General features: G+C 49.1%; 1 protein-coding gene across 2 annotated transcripts in view; it reads right to left on the bottom strand.

Annotated features, from left to right (window-relative positions):
- Window positions 1-1,645: 1,645 nt before the first annotated feature.
- Window positions 1,646-18,859, bottom strand: part of LOC8053367 (disintegrin and metalloproteinase domain-containing protein 11) — a 70,302-nt gene continuing 53,088 nt past the window's right edge. For both annotated transcript variants that reach the window (XM_042294015.1, XM_040207692.1), the window contains 6 exons: window positions 16,410-16,512; window positions 14,220-14,423; window positions 13,330-13,441; window positions 12,256-12,508; window positions 5,075-5,442; window positions 1,646-2,057 (listed from right to left, as the gene is read on the bottom strand). In XM_042294015.1, coding sequence (XP_042149949.1) covers window positions 2,013-2,057; window positions 5,075-5,442; window positions 12,256-12,508; window positions 13,330-13,441; window positions 14,220-14,423; window positions 16,410-16,512 — 1,085 coding nt within the window. In that variant the 3' untranslated portion in view covers window positions 1,646-2,012. The remainder of the gene's footprint in view (window positions 2,058-5,074; window positions 5,443-12,255; window positions 12,509-13,329; window positions 13,442-14,219; window positions 14,424-16,409; window positions 16,513-18,859) is intronic.

Below are 18,859 nucleotides of genomic sequence, written 5' to 3'. Positions count from 1 at the left end.
TAAGGCAAAAAATATGTTCTTGCAAAGAAACTGACAACATTTTTATATCTTTACTATGTTCCCGTTTTGTTTTAAGTGGCAATGTTTCCTTGCTGCATAGCTCGTGCACTTTTTTAAATGGGGCTTATTTGTAAACTGATTGAGCCCCCAACAATTTGTGCATTTTAAATGTACACGTTTTGTGAACATCAACTTTTAAAAAATGTCCAACATGCCACAACTTTGTTTACTTACAATGAGGTTTTTTTGTGTATGCACACATCCCAAAACTATCATGTAAAAGTGTTCACATCATAAAATGTCGAGTATACATTGTAAAATGATTTGTAAGAGTATATTATATTTGCTTACTATATTTTCAAGAAGTGTATAGGGTATGTTATAGACTATTTCTTGGAAGTGCATGCTGTAAAATTTTCTTTGCAAAATGGTTAATAAAAGAAACATAAAGGAACAACTAAAGCACATTTTATTGTGTGCACTGAACCAGCAGCAAAACTACTGGGGCTTAGCGAAAGCCCAGCTCTCAGCAGAAATGACAAAAATGGTCCCATTTGATATGGCAGCACTCTTACCAACATACCCACATTACCACGCCAGATCCTGTTGCATTGCCAGACAAGATGGCACCACGCACCAATTTTCCTTTAGCTTTAGTGTGCTGCCACGTTAACTTTTTCTAGAAAAGCTCTGAGCATGCATGAACAATCTGCTTAGCCTCCGATTACCACATTCTTTGGCAGCAATAGAAGCATCTTTTTTTGCCGTTCAGCACTGTTAAGGATTCGCAAAGTTCTCCTCTGCTCCGAGGGTCGTGCAAGATCCAGGTAATCCTACTGTGACCAGCAGACAGGATCTCCTGAAGATGTTATTATGGCCTCAAAAGGAGTTTCATGCAATCACCAATGGGTACCGTGTTGACTAGCACTCAAAGTGCACATTTTGTTTTCCTCCTTCGAGGGAACTCAATTCTCAGCACCATTCATTCGGAACAACCTCTCCGAGGCTTTTAACTATGTAAAAATTCCGTGAATTAATGCGCTTTAGTCAAAAAAGGTTCTATGCACCGCTTAGAGGCAAGAATCTTGTAGACAGTGGCACCATAGTAAAAACGTTTGTCCTCTGCTGTCCCATACCCAAACCCTCACTTGACTGCTTTGATTCAGCAGCCCCGAACATTTTCAAGAATGAGCTAGTTGGTTTCAGTAAACACTCAAACCTTCTGTGGTGCAAAGCTAAAGACAGTATGTTTTGGTCAGAATGTGTGGGCCACTTATAGTTTCCCGTCGAATTCTTTTGCTTCCGTACTCTCTACCTGCCTTCGGAACAAACATAACGATTAACACCACATCGCACTATGCTCCATTCATTCCTATGCCGACAGTGTTGTGGGAGCTACTTGCTCACCAGACTAATCGGCCAACCCTTTCTGTCGCCCAAACCTGCTCCCTGTGCGTGGGTATGGGTGGGAGCGTGATCATGTGGCGAAAAATAGACATGCTTTGGGTCCAACATGCACGTAACTTCCCCAGCATTGTTGGCTTAGTGACGAACTAGGTATAGCAAGAACACCATTGTTTCGCCATCGCCGTCAGCGAACGGTGTACCGCTCCAAGGGTCCCCGCCGAAGAAACGAGAGCAAGGCGAAACAGGAAACGTCCGTCGTTTAATTCGTTCGTGAGTACAAAGGAAGAGCGCACTAGAGTACAGAATAAATCCACATGCTGCCGACGACCGAGTGAGTTTATAATGAGAGAGCGGTGAAGGAGCGAGGCAGGCGCTAGCGACCGAAAGACTGCACACAGACAGAGAGAGAGAGAGAGAGAGAGTGAGACGAGCTACGACGGATACGTGGCTCTACGGGGACAAAGGTGGGGAGGGGGCTGGGGTGCCGACCACTGGCGCCGCGGCCACCGCAAACCCCACCACTGCCACTGCCGGCGCCGCAGGTTCGGCTGGGCATTGGGCCTGGACCGCCGGAGGCTAGTGAACTGCGAGTACGCGCTGCGTCATCACTTGTAGTAGTTCCTCCTGTGAGGCTGCTCCACGGGAGTCATCTGCAAGGACAGAGGCGCAGGCGTCACTGGCGCCGCGATGACTCCGCCGATCCCAAAAGATTTTCCGGAGCTTTCTCGGCAGCTAACAGTGCGACGCGGGTTTGTCCTCAGATGATGCCCTTTTACCGTCTAGCAGTCGGGATGGGCATTGGGAGACCACGGCAGTCTATGAACCAGCGCGCACCAATAATGCTGGCAGCTATACACGTGGGAAAAATAAAAAAGAGATCGAAGAAAGCAGAGAAATACTTTGACATAAAACGAGCCTAAAATGTTTGGGACGATTAAGGCAGTAAGCTAACACAATCTCGCTAAGAACACGGGTGGTTCAATGCAAAGGCCTCTAGCTTGAATCGGTTGCCTAGGCTTAGAGTTAGTTTGGCAATGCCCGAATACCACAACTTCTTGGAATAACGTGAAGTGCTCTGCATAATACAGATGCCTTTGTCTCTCCCGGGCTGCCTACAGTTTCGTTTTCACATTTTAATGGCCAATACTGGCCAAAATGCTTATCAATTTATGCAACTGAAATCACAGCAACAAAGTAGAATTCTGGGGATGAATATAACAGGTGCATCGAGTTGACCACCTGCTCAAATGTAAGCTTAGGACAGCGTACACCTCGGGACACGACGGGCAGTCTGGCGCAAGGCCGGGACGACGGTGGCAGTGGCAGTGGCTGGGGGAGTGGGGGATGGTGGGACACGAGGATTGGCCGCGAGCCAAGCCAGCTTGGACGTTGCATTTGTACTGACTCGGAAAGGAATACACAAGGCGCACTCGGCCGCTCGTACTTCAGACACAAACGCTCCACAGGCAACACTCTCTTGTACCCCGAAACATTCCGGCGTCCCAGGGTTGCAGACCCACGTACCAGCAGGCAACGCTCATTGGAGCGATTAGAAACGTTCTCAAGACGAGTCCCATTAGTGATATAATGGCTACCTACCTTGCAGCACTAGCACACATACAAATACTGATGCGTCTCTTTAACTGTTTGCTCGCACGACTACAGAGGTGTACAGATCACTTTCTTCCATGGTTATACACATTGTGACAAGCGGCGTCACTGCCGTAGAAATTCGTGCCGTCCCTTCACGGAGTATGCTCTTTTTTTAAAAAAATGCGGCAGGCTCTTGGCAACGGTAAGTGTGGTGTCCCATTTCTTTTTGCTCGTTTGGTTGTCACACGTCAACCGAGCTGTTGTTTGGTGCATTGCCACGGTAAGAGTGAACGAGTGTATATTTTGGCCGCTAGCTCTAGCACGCTGGTGCATGGAGGCAGTTGGCACCGAGGGCACGAGACGCGTGTCCGGTGTCACTGTCGTGGTGGGGGGGAAAAACCGGTAGTCCTAGAGATGCTTATTGCTTCCTCTGGCACTTGGCTCCTTGGGCTTATCTCGATCGGACGCTCGGAACACTTTGCGGCACTCTCTCTCTCGGACGGCGCCGCCGGGCCTTGACACGGCTGCAAATCCCGGCCTGGCTCGCTGTGTGCGGACGGCAACGAGCAGACGACACGACTGAAGGCAGGCTCTCGTGACCCACAAGAGGAGAAGAGATAAAGAAAAAAAGAACTGGCAGGGTTTCGAGTGCCGGACGACCGGCACAGTGGCGGGTGCCCCAAAGGGCCAAGCTGCATCGAAGGGTTCAGCTGCAGTCTACGAAGATACTTCGGAAAAACACTCTTGGCCCGTTTTCGAGCCCGCGCCGCCGAAAGCGACACGATGAAACCGTCGACACCTTTTTTGTCTAGAACCGTGGAAGCGGGCTTCTTGCACATCATGCCCTGTTCACCTCCGAGCTGACAACCCAGGTGAAAATCAGTCCACCTGCGGCTCATTCATGAAAATGGTCCCAGATGGATCCAGCTAAGACCAGCTCCATAACCCAGGTACAAGTGGACCAATTTTCACCTAAGAAGCTGGTTGACGCTACACAACCACTGGAGCAACGAAACTCCATGCTCTCTGCATGCATAGCATGCAGGGAAAACAATTCAGCAGTTTGAAGCTGGAGGAGCGAGTCTCGGCTTTATCGGTGAGCAGCTTCTTTTACACTAACATCTTCGCAGTAAACGGTGCATGCAACGGAGCTTCCCACAAATGGCACGGGTTAAGGTGTATCCACACGATGGACCGGGCCGCGGACCGATTGATCACGTGATGCGCGGCCCGCGGGCCGCCCGGCTGCAATGAGCATCCACACGGCGGACCAAAAGAGCAGACGACAGAGTGAACGGGCCGGTCTAACCCTCGACCTCACAGCTCGGCCAAACGCATGCAGCGAGCTGTTTTGAGGCTATTTGTAAGGAGCCAAGATGGTGGTTGAACAAAAGGGACGTTTGGCCGCGGTGGCCCTGGCGTTGACTCTTGAGAGCGAGAAGGACTTAAGTGAAGCGAAAAAGGCACGGGGACATCTTTAGATGATAATTTGAGTAGTCGTCGCGAATATTGTCCCACAGAGCGGGCAATTGCTCCACGAGCGCGATGAAGTAAAAAGTTCCATCGTCGCACAACGAAAGGTTCGTCTTCTTCGTCTTCAACAGTTGGCGCCAGAAGAAAACGACTTTGGATTTGGATTCCAATCCAAACAACAAAAGTCAGCTTGTTGCCAGACTTAGCACTTCAATTATACTAAAAACGCCTCGGTCCGCCGCCAAGGTCCGGGCGAAAAAAGCGCTTGGCATTTCTCACAAGCGCGGGCCGCGGGTCGCCGGCGGACCTCGAAAAGTGGTGACGTAAGATCACGTGATGCGCGGCCCGCGGACCAAAACAGCAATTTGGTCCGTCGTGTGGATACACCTTTACAGCCAAGCTCCGACCGCTCACAGGAAGCGGTTGCGCCGACCTCACACCGGCGTCGTTGCCCCCCCTCACCGACAAAAAACCTACGCGGGTACCGAACCGGGCGGTCTCGGAACGGCTCTGAAGAGTTTGTGCGGGGGCGCCGGGGGCGGGCACGGCCACACTCCGGTGCCACGCTGGAAGACGGGAAGCATAGGGGGGGCGCCTAGACCTTGTACTCTGGGAACTTCTTCTTGGGGCGGGGCCTGCGGGGGGGTCCCGGCAGCAGGGGCGGCTGGAAGGCGCTCTCCTCCAGGGAGCCGGACTCCTCGGAGGGCGGGCTGGGCAGGGAGTGCGGGAAGGCGGCCAGGGCCTGGGGCAGGGCCTCCTCGCTGGCGGAGCGCTGGCGTGGGGGCGGAGGGCCCCCTGTGGCGTAGAGGGCCGTGGCCCCGTCCTCGCTCTCCTCCTCCTCCTCGTCCGGCTGGGCGTAGGCGTCTTCGAGCAGGTAGCGCAGGCCGTAGGGGGACCCACCGTCCAGGTAGTGCCGGTCTGCCTCGGGCTCGCTCAGCCGCTCGGATCCGCCGGGCTCCAGCGCTCCCGCTGCGAGAGGGGTGGATGTTGGGGGGACTTTCTTGGAGCATGGTGAGCACTTCTCTTTCTCATTCAGTCCTGGCTCTTCGAGGCTCTGAGCCCACAGTCCCTCGAATACGTGGGACTGTGGGTTGTGGGACGTGCGAGCCACAGGAGCCGGCGGTAGCGGGCGACCGTCGGTACCGTCTCGATCGTTCTGATAAACCGTGGGGAGTACACCAGTGCGTCGTGCGCGCAATGCAACTAAAACCACCAAAGCTCCCCGTAACCAAGTGTAACAAAACGTCACGCATAATGCACGCGCAATGCATTATGTGCTCTTTGGGCTTATCAGAATAATCGAGACGAGTTCAATTTTATATAGAACTCTAGCCCTAAACACGCTCTGGTTGCGTTTAGGGCTAGTGTCAATGCTGCGGCCAACATCCCCTTTGGAACACGGTGCACGACGCGGGTGACATGGCACCGTCCCGACGGTGCATCGCGTGTGGGAAAGAAGGGCCATCCACTTCCCGACTGCCACTTTACATTTCACAGTTCCGCGAAACAAGCCCTGTTGAGGAAGTCGAAGAGAAGAAAGAAGAAGGCACGAGGAATTGAAGTACTGATCGAGACTTTAGAAAGAGGAAGATGAGGGTGTTATTCTTTTTACCATTAAACCCAACGGTCACATAGACCTTCTGATGCCAAAGTCCACCGTCTCACTGATAGATCTTTAAGAATTCCACATGGTGCCGAAACCCGGGAGAGAGCTTCAAGTCATCGTATCGTGCTCAACAAGACGTTGCGAAGGCAAGTGAAACGGAAATCTTATTGATCACAAAGATCCAAGCGACGGAAGCATTACGACCGGGAGAAGCAACGCGAAGACAAGCTCTCCGGCTTAGAGATCTACAAGGTTGGAAACGGCATCAGCTGACCACTGAACTCACAAAAAGCCATGGATCGGTTGAAAGCCAAGCGTTCCGCCCGACGAGCCCAGAACACGCGGCTGATTAACGACGCCGACACGATCTTGAATGATCCACAGACGGACTTAGGCAGGCTCCACGCGGTCAAGGATCGGCTGTCTGCCAGCAACATCGAGCTAGACTGCATCAACGAGGAGCTGGAGCCACTATTTCCAACGACGGAGCTGGAAAATGAGTACGCTTCGGTAGCCGAATACCAAGACAACGCCATCAGGGTTCTCGCAGAGCTGCGATACAAGATCGAACACCTGGAGATCACCAGACGTAACCCTGTTCCTCCTACAACGGCCCCATTACAAGGCGCTTCTGAAAGTATCACCCCAGAGAGTGGTCCAAGACTGCCGAAACTGGACATAACCATTTTTAAAGGTGACATCAGCCACTGGCGCGCTTTCTGGGAGCAATTTGATGGAACAATCCACTCAAGTCGGGCATTGTCTACAACTGACAAGTTCCATTACTTACGACGCTACCTCGCAGGTGATGCAGCATCGGCAATTGCCGGGTTACCGACGACCGAGCGGTGCTACGCAGATGCTATTGAACTCCTGAAACAGCGCTTCGGAGATCCCAAAAGAATAGAGCAGGAGCACCTATCAGCACTGCGAAACCTTCCTCAGATTCGATCTTCGGTTGACACCCGGGGTATTCGCAAGCTTTATGATACAACGCAGCTGAACATACGTTGCCTCAACGCCCTAGATGTTCCAACTGCGAGTTTTGCGGCAATGCTCAGCGACATTCTGATGAAAGCAATGCCATATGACATCGTCGTGCAATATCATCGGCAAGTCAGCTACAAGCTCTCAAGCAACGCAAATTTGATGCAGGGCGACGGTTCCGCATCAGAGACATCCACTGCCGCTTCGAATCTCAGTGAGATCCTGTTTCCTCCGCATCGAAGTAGAAAGCAGAGAGCGAAGCGGCCACCCCGCAGCTCGAGGCAAGGAGCAAACAGACGAAACGAAGGACCAGTCCCAGCCGGCGGCATCAGCGCTCCATAGTGCGGCACCTTCAGCGCCAGGGGAATGCCTTTTTTGTCACTCGAAGAAGCACGAGACACAAATTTGCGATGATCAGGAGACGCTATAGAACAAAAAGAAGATGTTAGGAAGAGATGGGAGATGCTTCCGGTGTACTACAAAAGGGCATCGTGCTAGGGATTGTCGAAAAAGACTGATCTGCTCATCATGCGGTGGTCGACATGCCGTCACTATGTGTGACCCGTCATACACACGAACAAAAGAAGGAGCAGTCGCCTGTGTGTCTTCGTCTAAGCCGTATGAAAAGAGAGATGACTCGTGTCAACGGACAATCGGAGATCGAGTCCACCTACAGACATTTAAAGCATGGGTCATCAACAAGGACACCGGCCGATATATAAGGGGAATTCTGGACGGAGGCAGTCAGCGATCATTTATTCAAGAAGACTTGGCGCAGCGATTGAATCTCAAGATTCTGCGGAAGACGAAGCTTAAACTGAACACGTTCGGCAGCACTACCAGCAAGGAGCTTGAACATAGCAATGTGGTGGAGGTCCGCCTCAAGAGCCAATTTGACGATAGCGAGTGCTTAATCGAAGCGGTAACCATTCCGGTTATTTGCCAGGACATTGCAGCGCAAATTTCTGAGGACAGTTTTGTAGAGTTCTTACGCCTGCAAAATAGAAATCTAGCAGATGACACAGTGGTTCCAAAAGTGCAAGTTACGCCGGGAATTAGCTTACTTATTGGATCCGACCAAGTTTGGAAAATCCTCACAGGAGAGGTCGTGAGATGTAAGGAAAGCGAGGGGCTGGTGGCAGTCAACACGAAAATAGGTTGGACTTTGCAGGGACCGTCTATACCAAAAGGAATCTTGACGTCCGCATCGACATTGATGGTGTGTGTACTGAACACCCAAACTTTGACAGAGGATGAAATTACTCTGAATTACTAAAAGCCTTCTGGGAGCTGGATGCCATGGGAATTTCGGCTAAGGAAGCTGCGGACGACAATCTAAGCCTCTGCGCATATTTTGAAGAAAACATAGTCAAAGATGGCCAACGGTACGAAGTAGCGTTTCCTTGGAAGGAGGATTGCATAGAGCCCTTGCAGAACAATCGAGACATAGCAGTCTCACGCTTGCGTTCGCTTCTCAGACGACTTTCATCCAAAGAGGGTTTACTTCATCGGTACGACACCACCATCCGTCAGTACATAAAGTTAGGTCATGCGGAAGTGGTACCAACCGACTTGGAAGGTGATATCAAGAAACGCATCTATTACATGCCACACCGAGAAGTTGTTCGGGAGGAGTCTACAACCACAAAGCTACGAGTAGTCTTCGACGCTTCGTCACATGCAAAAGGATGCAAGTCTCTCAATGACTGCCTGGAAAAGGGACCAAACCTGAATCCAGACATCCTCCAGATCCTTCTTCGGTTCAGATGGTATGCGATCGCCTTGACAGCTGACATTGAAAAGGCTTTCCTTCAGATAAAAATCAGTCAAAAAGACCGTGATGCGGTCAGATTCCTGTGGTTTGCCAATGAGCCCACCGGGCCATTTGATTTAGAAAGCTTACAGGAATGGCGAATGACCAGAGTCCCTTTCGGTGTATCCTCCAGTCCTTTTCTATTGTCTGCAACAATTCAACACCACCTAAAAAATGTGGCAGTTATAAAGAACATTGCTGAAAAGATGAGGAGCTCTTTTTATGTCGATGACATTTTGATGGCTGCCGACACGGTCGAAGAAGCGATTACGCTATACGAGACGTCTAACTCTATCATGAAGGATGCGGGCATGAACTTGAGAAAATGGGCCTCCAACGACAAGCACGTGCAGCACATAATGAACGAAGCGGAAGCAGATGCGGTACCGGCAGACAGGAACCTTAAGCTGTCCAGAATCTCCAAGGTGCTGGGAATGATTTGGGACAAGGACAGTGACAGTTTCAAGTTTTCGGTGGACTCTCTTACATCGTTCCTTCAGACAAAAGTGGACACCAAGCGTTTCATTCTGCAAGCTGCGTCAAGAATATTTGATCCCATGGGATTCATTGCCCCTTTCACTATACGAGCTAAGCTCCTCTTTCAGAAACTATGGAAACTGGGAGTGAACTGGGATGAAGAAATACCTGAGGAACTATATGTCGAATGGTCCAACTGGTGCAGAGACATTCCTAACATCTACGCAGTACATGTGCCAAGGCACATTAAGAATGGACAAAAAAGACCGTTTAAAGAAATCCAGTTGCACATATTCGTGGACGCCAGCACACAGGCATATGGAGCATGCGCCTATCTAAGAATCGAAGATAACAGTGGGCACGTTGGGACTACTTTAGTTACCGCAAAGTCAAGAGTGGCGCCTCTTAAGGTATTGTCTTTGCCACGATTGGAGCTCATGGGAGCCACAATAGGAACGAGGCTGCTAGAATACCTAGGTTGTACGTACACAGAGCTTAAAGAAACATACACCATGTGGACTGACTCGACAGTTGTGCTAAGTTGGATAAGAGGTCCGGCGAGCAGGTGGAAGCCATTTGTCAAACACCGCGTTCTAGAAATTCAAACTAAGAGCGTGCCAGAGAAATGGAGACATTGCCCGGGAGAGACTAACCCAGCAGACCTGCTGACAAGAGGAGAATCTCCATCGATTCTTCGCGATAGCTGTCTGTGGTGGGAAGGGCCGAAATGGCTCACTTCTGAAGCAGATGACTGGCCGGAAACCCCACCTCAATTAGGGGAACTCAATGAGCTCGAAACAAATGAGTTGAAACCGACCCAGGTGTACCTTCAAACAGAAGGTCAAGAAACGGCCGCACTTTTTGATCTAAAGAAGTACAACGGGTATCAGAAGGTGCTTAGAATAACCGCCTGGGTGATGAGGTTTGCGCGTAACAGCAGTTCTAAAGAAAATCGACAAGTCGGCAAATTGGAGGCCGTAGAATATGCTGCAGCAGAACGATATTGGATAAAGCAAGCTCAAGGACAAGCCTTCTCAAGGGAGATTCAGTTGCTTTCTAGCAATCAGGACATTGAGCCGGCCTCTCCTCTTTCGGATCTGCACCCATTTCTGGACCATGATAATACGCTCAAGGTAACGAGACGGCTGCAACAATTCAACGCCCCTTGCTCCGTGACACAGCCAATCTTATTACCGAACGATCATCGTCTGACTGAGCTGATTATTATGGATGCTCATTATCAAGTCGGCCATGAAGGAGTATCTAGCACCATGGCCACCCTCCGACAGCGATTTTGGATACCTCGAGCACGACAGGTAATTAAGAAGACTATCCGAAGCTGTCTTCTATGTTCGAGGTTTCGCACGAAGCCTACACTTGTGCCGTTCGCTCCCCTTCCAGCGGAACGAGTGAATGTTACAAAGCCGTTTGCGATCTCAGGCATAGACTTCGCAGGACCTTTATATGTGAAGGCAGCGAGTGCAGGAACTAGCAGCTCTAAGGCGTATATTGTCTTGTTTACGTGCGCGACAACAAGAGCTGTCCATCTGGAGCTCTCGAGCGACCTCTCCACGGAAGCGTTTCTTCTCGCATTTCGAAGGTTCATTTCCCGAAGAGGAATACCAAGTACAATATACTCGGACAATGCTACTTCCTTCAAGAGGGCGTCGGCTGAACTAAGGGCAATTTGGAACTCCCTGAGTCATCCGGACTTATCGTCATACCTCGCTGAACGAAGAATTAGATGGAAATTTATTGTTGAAAGCGCTCCCTGGTGGGGAGGGTGGTGGGAGAGGTTAGTTCGCTCAGTAAAGGTAGTTTTAAGGAAAGTTTTGGGAAGAAGCAGTCTCAAGTTTGAAGAGCTAGCAACGGTGCTTGTAGAAGCAGAAGCCATTATTAATTCCCGACCATTAACATACGTTTACTCTGACCTCAAGGAGCCGACACCTGTCAGTCCAGCTCATTTTCTGATTGGACAAAGCCTTATTGTTCTTCCAGAAGTCGGCTCATACTCTCAGCTTCCCAAGACCATGACTCACAGGGAATCCACTCGGAGGCTAAGGTATAGACAACTGATTATGGACCACTTTTGGAATCGGTGGAGTAAAGAGTATATCGTGCAACTGCGATCGGCTCATCAGTACCCAAATGTCAAGGCTGCTTCGTTGAAAGTTGATGACGTAGTCCTGTTAGAGGATAAAAAATGTCCAAGATATTTTTGGAAGCTCGCCCGAGTTACAGAAGTCTACGCTGAAACGGATGGGTGCGTTAGAGCATGTCTCGTCAGAGACAAAGATGGAAACGTTTATCGAAGACCAGTTCAAAAGCTGCATCTACTTGAAATCCATTCACCTTTGCTTGCTCGGGAGGATATTGAGGAAGTCGAAGAGAAGAAAGAAGAAGGCACGAGGAATTGAAGTACTGATCGAGACTTTAGAAAGAGGAAGATGAGGGTGTTGTTCTTTTTACCATTAAACCCAACGGTCACATAGACCTTCTGATGCCAAAGTCCACCGTCTCACTGATAGATCTTTAAGAATTCCACAAGCCCTATATCAACAAGCGACTCGTGCACGGCTTTCTTCCAGGCAGCACATATGTCCTGCGAACGTCCACGGGACGTCCGCAGAACCACGTCTGCTGCAATAGTCACCGATAAGACGAGAACGGCAGGGTGTCTCTCTTTCTCTCTCAGATGTCCAGACTCCAGCGCATGTTCGTAGCCTTCTGGCATGCTTCGACCGCACGCTATGCGCTCGAGACTCACAAGACACCAGAGCATCATCGAAGGCAGGAAGCTTCCGCTGGAGACGGGGCGACCCGAACTACTCCCCGTTGTTCTCATCCCGTCGGCGACCACAGAGTCGAGACTTCCAACGGGGAGGAAGGGAGGCCCCACCTGGTTCGAGCTGGCGGAGCAGATCCTCGAGGTTCCGTATGCGTATGGGCTCCCCGGGGCTCTGGTCTGGGTCCGGGGGCAGCATGCCCGCCCTCGGGGGCAGGTCCCTCCGGGAGTCCTGTCCGGGGCTGGCATGGGACGAGGCCGAGTGGAGGGCCTCCAGGATCTCCTCGTGGTAGCCGTTGAGGCTCTTGAGCGTGCGCTCCACTTCACTCAGGGTGTCCCCGGGGTGACCACCCCAGCGGGCGCCGTCCTGGGGAGGGTGGGGGCACAAGAACAGTCTCTCTTAACATAGTGCGGGCATTTGCATTATGCAGCGCGTGAATAGCTAAACTTCCGTGTCATTTTCGCGTCGCGAGAGGTGCGCGAGTATGTCCTTTTGCACTACGCAAAAATCGTGTGCAAGTTTTGTTTTGCGTATAGCAAAAGTCGCGTGAAAGTTTTGCTCTGCGTGCCAAAATCGTGTCAAAGAGCCCGAGTTCCGACTTGTGTTCGTGACTTTTTGCATCACAAAAGCCGCATGCAAATTGGATGTGGTATCACAAAGTTGCCTGGGAGAAGATACGAGTCACCATAAACACATGAAAACATAGAGTATGGTGCCAATAAATAATTCCATTGTCTTGCAAATCATTTTAAGATTGCTTCAAACTTCTGATTCAAGTGTGCCACTTTTCACAAAATACCTGGCATAAGCGCTCGTACACCGTGTGAAGTATTTCTCAAAAAGGCGCACCATCACACACTGCCGGTGTCCGTGCTGCCGCCCCTGCTTTTCTCACTTCTCTGTCGTACATCACTGCTACGAGAGAAGCACGCTCAATAGGACTAACGGGTCTGTCCTTGCTTTCTGCTCAAAATGCAAATACCCTGAACATATCTGCGTTTGTTTGACTTTGAAAAATGCAATTTGGTACTGCATCACACCATCCCTGAGATGGCTATGGTACATAAAGCCTGACCGGAACTGGGGTGCCAAGCCAAAAAGCATGCTCCTACAAATAAAAAAATTAAAAATCTCTGACAGCCGTTTGAGTGGTCACTAAAGCAGGAAAGGAAGTCGGCCACAGTCACCTTGGCCAGATTGTTAGGGGACAGCTCCATGAAAGTGGACGTCTCATCCATCTCTCCATCGTCCTGCAGCGACTGGGACTGCTTGCGCTTCAGCTCCTGCAGCTTGTCCTCCCTGTTGGGAAGAGAAGCAGTCTCGAAAAATGCTCCTAGATCAAGGCTCCTGGAGCATGGCTCCTAAAGCACAGTTCACTGTGCAAGGCTCCTAAAGCATGGCTCATGGAGCACAACTCCTGGATTTGGCTCCTAAAGCAGAACGCCTAGAGTAGGGCTCCTAACATTGCTCCTAGAGCACGGCAACTGGAACACGGCTCCTGGAGCAGGACTCCTAGAGTAGGGCTCCCAAACATGGCTCCTAGAGCACGGAAACTGGAGCATGGCTCCTGGAGCAGGACTCCTGGAGCAGGAATCCTAAAGTAGGGCTCCTGAACATGGCTCCTAGAGCACAGCAACTGATGCATGGCTCCTGGAGCAGGGCTCCTAGAGTAGGGCTCCTGAACATGGCTCCTAGAGCACGGCTACTGGAGCACGGCTACTGGAGCATGGCTCTTGGAGCAGGACTCCTAGAGCAGGACTCCTAGAGCAGGGCTCCTAGAGCACGGCTACTGGCAGGGATCCCAGAGCACAGCTAACAGTGCATGGCTTCTGAGGCAGAGCTTCCAAAGCACAACTTCTGGAGCACGGTTCCTGGAGCAGGACTCCTGAGGTAAAGCTCCTAGATCACGGCTCACAGTGCAGGGCTCCTGAAACAGGGCTCCTGAAGTAGGGCTCCTAAAGTAAGACTTCTAATGTAGGGCCCCTAAAGCATGGCTCATAGAGCAGGGCTCCTGAATCATGGCTTCTGGAGCACAGCTCCTATAGCACGGCTCTCGGAGCACAGTGGCAGGCCGTACCGGTAGGAGGGCATGCTCCCGAAGGTGATGATGCGGCTGTCCAGGGCAGCCGCGGCAGCAGCCGCGGCCGCGGCTGAGGAGGCATTGCCGTGCGTTCCGTCTTCTTCCTTCTTGGCAGCCGGGGGCAGGGCCACCTTGTGCCTGGCCCCCGGGGGCTTCTTGGGGCCCGGCGCTTGCTCCAGCTTGGGCATGGTGCTTCTCCTGCTGCCGCCGCCATGCACACATCTCAAGCTTTGGCACTCGCACTCAAAAGGTGTTGGATTATCTTGGGTAGAACTTGTTTCAATAAATGGCTTACACGGGTCTTCCCCAACAACCCCAAGAATCTCAACTTTAGGCACTAATGGTGTCAAAGCTTAGCATCCTTGAGATTGTCCGTGAAACATGTGCTTTTTACCATTTATTAAAGAAAAGTACTGCCCAGGATGAACCAACAATTTTAGGAATATCATGTTTTCGCAGCATAGATTATGTGAAATGAAATCTGCTGAATGAATCTGAGTATCTACCCAAAACTCCAACAGCAACCAAAATAACTAGTGAAAATTAGTAGACAAACTTTGAACAGGACCACATAAAAACTTGTGACCTTGACATTTTCGGTCCCTGCTGGTCAAGAGGGCTGATCGAGCCAAGACGGCACATGGCTACCTGAAATGAGGATCCACCCCACATCCTAAAATGGCCAATAAAGATGTTTTGTTCTCCTCCTCCTCCTCCGAGAATGGTTTTTGTGAATTCAAGTAAAACGTGACTACCGTAAAATCCTGAGTCAACGCTGTCTAAATATTTGGGGATAATCATGTAAAACTGAAGGATGGGCTCTCCCTAGGTCAACAATATGTAAAAATATGTACTTTGTGTATTTTCCAAGTGTTACAAAATTGAGGGGTGGGCGCTTAGTGAGGAATCGGCGTATGCTTGGTATTTTATGGAAGTACAGTAGACTCTCATTAATTAAAACTCCAGGAACTCACAGATTTTAGTTTGAATTATCAGAAATTCATCTAAATATGATGCTAGACAACTTTATGATTTGTTACATGGATAGCTACACATGCAAAAGAGATTTTTGCCAGTTTCCTCTACATAGGCATAATTAAAAGCAAGTACAGGCATAACACATTAGCGAAAGAGCTGAACTTTGTCTCTGTGGACATCCAGAACACCAAGTGCGAACTACAGTTCGTAAAACGCATTTATTGTACGTCGGGTATTGCAAGGAAACGGGAATACAGTAGACTCATTAGGTAATTCAAACTCCAAGAAGCCACGAATTTTGTTTAAATTATCGCAAGTTAGAATTATCAGAAATTAATCTAAATATGATGCATGATAAAATTATGTTATGTCATATGAATGTAACACATACAAAGCAGATATTTAGTGATTTCCTCTCATAGGCCTACTGATCATGAGCAGATATGCCATACATAAAGCATTTGTGAAATGTATGACATAAGTTTATTTATCTTTTAAAAATGTTGTTTATCGTGGACTGTTTAGACAGCAGATCACAACTCAAAACAAAATTAACTTTGCTCATCAGGCCAAGAGGTTGTCTGATATGGACTACTAAGCAGGGAACACATGAGCAATGAAAACTGGCACCGTGCAGCAGTTTCCATTGAACTGGCACCACGTGTCAGTTTTCATTGTAACTTGCGCGGACGCTGTGATGTGGACCTATGCCCTGCCGTTATGTCACAGCGTCCGTACAAGTTACTATGGAAATGTCTGCGTGGTACCCGTTTTCAGAGCTCATGTGTGTCCGCTTGAGCCCTGTTGAGTGCGCTTCTCACCGAGTAACAGTGCACCGCGGAGAAGCAACACCCACGGAAGCACGCTCCGCAAGTGTTGCTTCTCTGCAGCACACCATTGCTCGGAAAGAAGCGCACTCAACGGGGCCGTGAGAACAAAAAGAATGAATTAAGCGAAAACGACGTTCCAATTAAGCAGCTTATAAATACATTCAGAACATAGCGGGACCACCAAAATTTTCAAATCTGTTTGAATTAACCGAAAGTATGAAATATCCGAGTTTGAATTATCGCGAGCCTACTGTACCTAGAAGAGAAGATATTGAACATAAAGTTCCGTTTAAACAACTTTCTAAGGTCTCAAGTATAAAGATTGTAAGCATTCTTAAGCTGTTCAGAAATCAGAAAGATAATGAAGAAAGTTTCTTGCCTGTAACAGGTAGCAAGAAGAGCAAAAAAGATGAACACGCCGCCGACTACAGACACTAACACGATCACCAGGGAGGGGGTGCTGAGTGCATCCTTTCTGCCCACTGCAACGATAACAAAACGCACAAATTATATCTATAAAGTCTCGCTATATTCCATAATAATATAACAGTAAAGCATTGTTCAGTGTGTAATCTTTCATATAGACAGCTGAAGTAGTCACTGACGATCTGTTGGTCTCACAGAAATAGCTGAATATCCAGAACAAGTTTGTACAGTCGGCCGTAAAAAAAGATTAACAGAAGTGATTTGCAGCCGGAGCGGTAAAACCGCACACGCGGCGCTGTATTTTGCGGAAGCACAGGGAGCGAGAGTGGCCGGGACGTTCCCACCTTTGAATTGCAGGGGTGCTTCGAGAGATATAGTTAATGTTTGTAGCAATTTGTATTTTCTTGCGACCAGCCTTTTTTCAAGGATGATCAGTCACGCATGAGACAATGCTTTTTCTTTTCTTTGTTGTAATCTTGTTACGTTATGAGTCATGAGCTGGTGCACGCTTCGGGAACGGCTCCGGTGTGCCGACATCCCCTGTGCATCCAAGGTGGACTAATCTGGCAATGGTGGCCCCAGCGTGCTTATGCTACTAAAGCGCCCTGTGTCGCCTTGTCGCCGGCCGGGCGATCACACCCTTGAGTCAATCTTTTTTACGGCCGACTGTAAATTTTTTTTAAGGTTTGCTCGTCAGAGTTTGAGAGCTTCTTATATGTTTTAAAATGGTTACATGAATGCATGTCCCTGCACTGTCTGAATTTTGCAAATGTTCTTAAATGCTAGTCAGGATTCCAAGGACCTATATTGTCAGATCCAAGAGGTATGGGCAGTGGCAACCGAGTGTTCTTTGCTGCAGCACGAGCTTGCATTGCAAAAAAGCGTGGTTAAAGGGACACTGACACCCCCCAAAATTGTTTTTTAATTTTTTTGCCAGGCGAGTTATTATGGTGTTGGAATACTTCCCAATTAATATTTTGCTACAGTCACATACTTTTTTTAATAAAGCCAAAAAACCCAACTGCTTGAAACAGAAACCGCCACACCACACGGAGAAGTGGAGAGGAGAGAGTGAGTAGCATAAGTCACGTGGCTACACCCAACCGTACGATTTTTAAAATTTTTTTTTTTTTTTTATTTTGCGTGCAGCAGACAAAAATCATTGCAGGATCCGTTTGCTGTGCGATTCCTTTGCAGTTATGTTTGTTCCGCTCACTGTTCTGTACTTCAAGATGAGTTGTTTGTACATATAGGTGTTGGAAATTAGTAGTAAGTGCCCGTAGTGAATTCCCATGATTGGCTCCGAAAAGAATACTCCCAAGATGTTGTGTGGAGAGCCTTCTCACATGTCCTGCGTTGAAAGTGGCATTGTGCGGCAGAGTTGTCAAAAATAGAATCCCGTACCATTTAGTTCAGCGACGTATCGTCCATAACAATTTTTTTTTTCAGTGATTGTAAAAAGAAAAATAAATGTAAACATCGCCAAATGTTTGAAAAAAAAAAATTATACGCCCACACTAGAGATTGAACCCGTGCCCGCCGCGTGTGAAGCAGACATCTTTCCATTGAGCTACTAAAGGAACTATTTTTTTCGTAGTAATGCAGCAGGTCGACTGTATGTCGGAAAGTTTGCTGCCGATTTCCCTCCAGTACGTGCACTCCCGACTTGAAGTCGGGCAGCACCATGCATTGGCCACATTCGCACCTAGTAAAGAAACCGTACGCGTGCATATTCAACTCAAAGTGCGCACTTCGTGCTTGACGTTTGAGCGAGCGATGTCTTCAGGCACGAGAAGGGACAACGGCTCGGCAACGTCTTCGTGCAATCGGCTTGCTGTTCGGGCGTGTCGTACGGGATGAATATCAATTCTTTTCATCGGTCCAAAATTTCACTTTCGAAGGAAGACAGAATTTGCCGGTACCGTAAACGACAGTTCTGAAGTAGAGGTCCCATGCCCGTCGTCCGCTGCCATCTGCTAGTCCCATGATACGCGAAATGATGCCATGTTGAAAACTATGCAGTGAACGCACAGAATGCTTCCGGCTGTCTGTGCAACTTTTATTTTCAATCAACGTATTTGGAGCTTTTTGGAAGTCACAAAAAATGGGTTTCATATTTTTTTTTTCTATTTTTAGTATTGACAGTGTGCCTTCAATGACCCTATGACTTTGATTAAATTTGGTGGTCGTGTCTAAACCTTAGAAAACGGCCCGTGACCACAAAAAACAGAGTGAGCACAACTCAAACCGGCCAGTTCTCGCGGAAAGAAACCGAATTTCGAGCCGCAAATTCTGTTCGGTGTAGTTGGGCTCTCATATGTCACGTACAACTAAAAACCTCGGCGAGCATAAATACCCTATCAGTGTCCCTTTAAACAATGTGGGTAAAAAACTGAAATAGAA

This window comes from Ixodes scapularis, unplaced genomic scaffold (assembly GCF_016920785.2).
Source record: "Ixodes scapularis isolate PalLabHiFi unplaced genomic scaffold, ASM1692078v2 PGA_scaffold5__190_contigs__length_132052651, whole genome shotgun sequence".
Classification (NCBI taxonomy): Eukaryota; Metazoa; Arthropoda; class Arachnida; order Ixodida; family Ixodidae; genus Ixodes; species Ixodes scapularis.
This window is presented reverse-complemented; position numbering and strand designations above follow the sequence as displayed.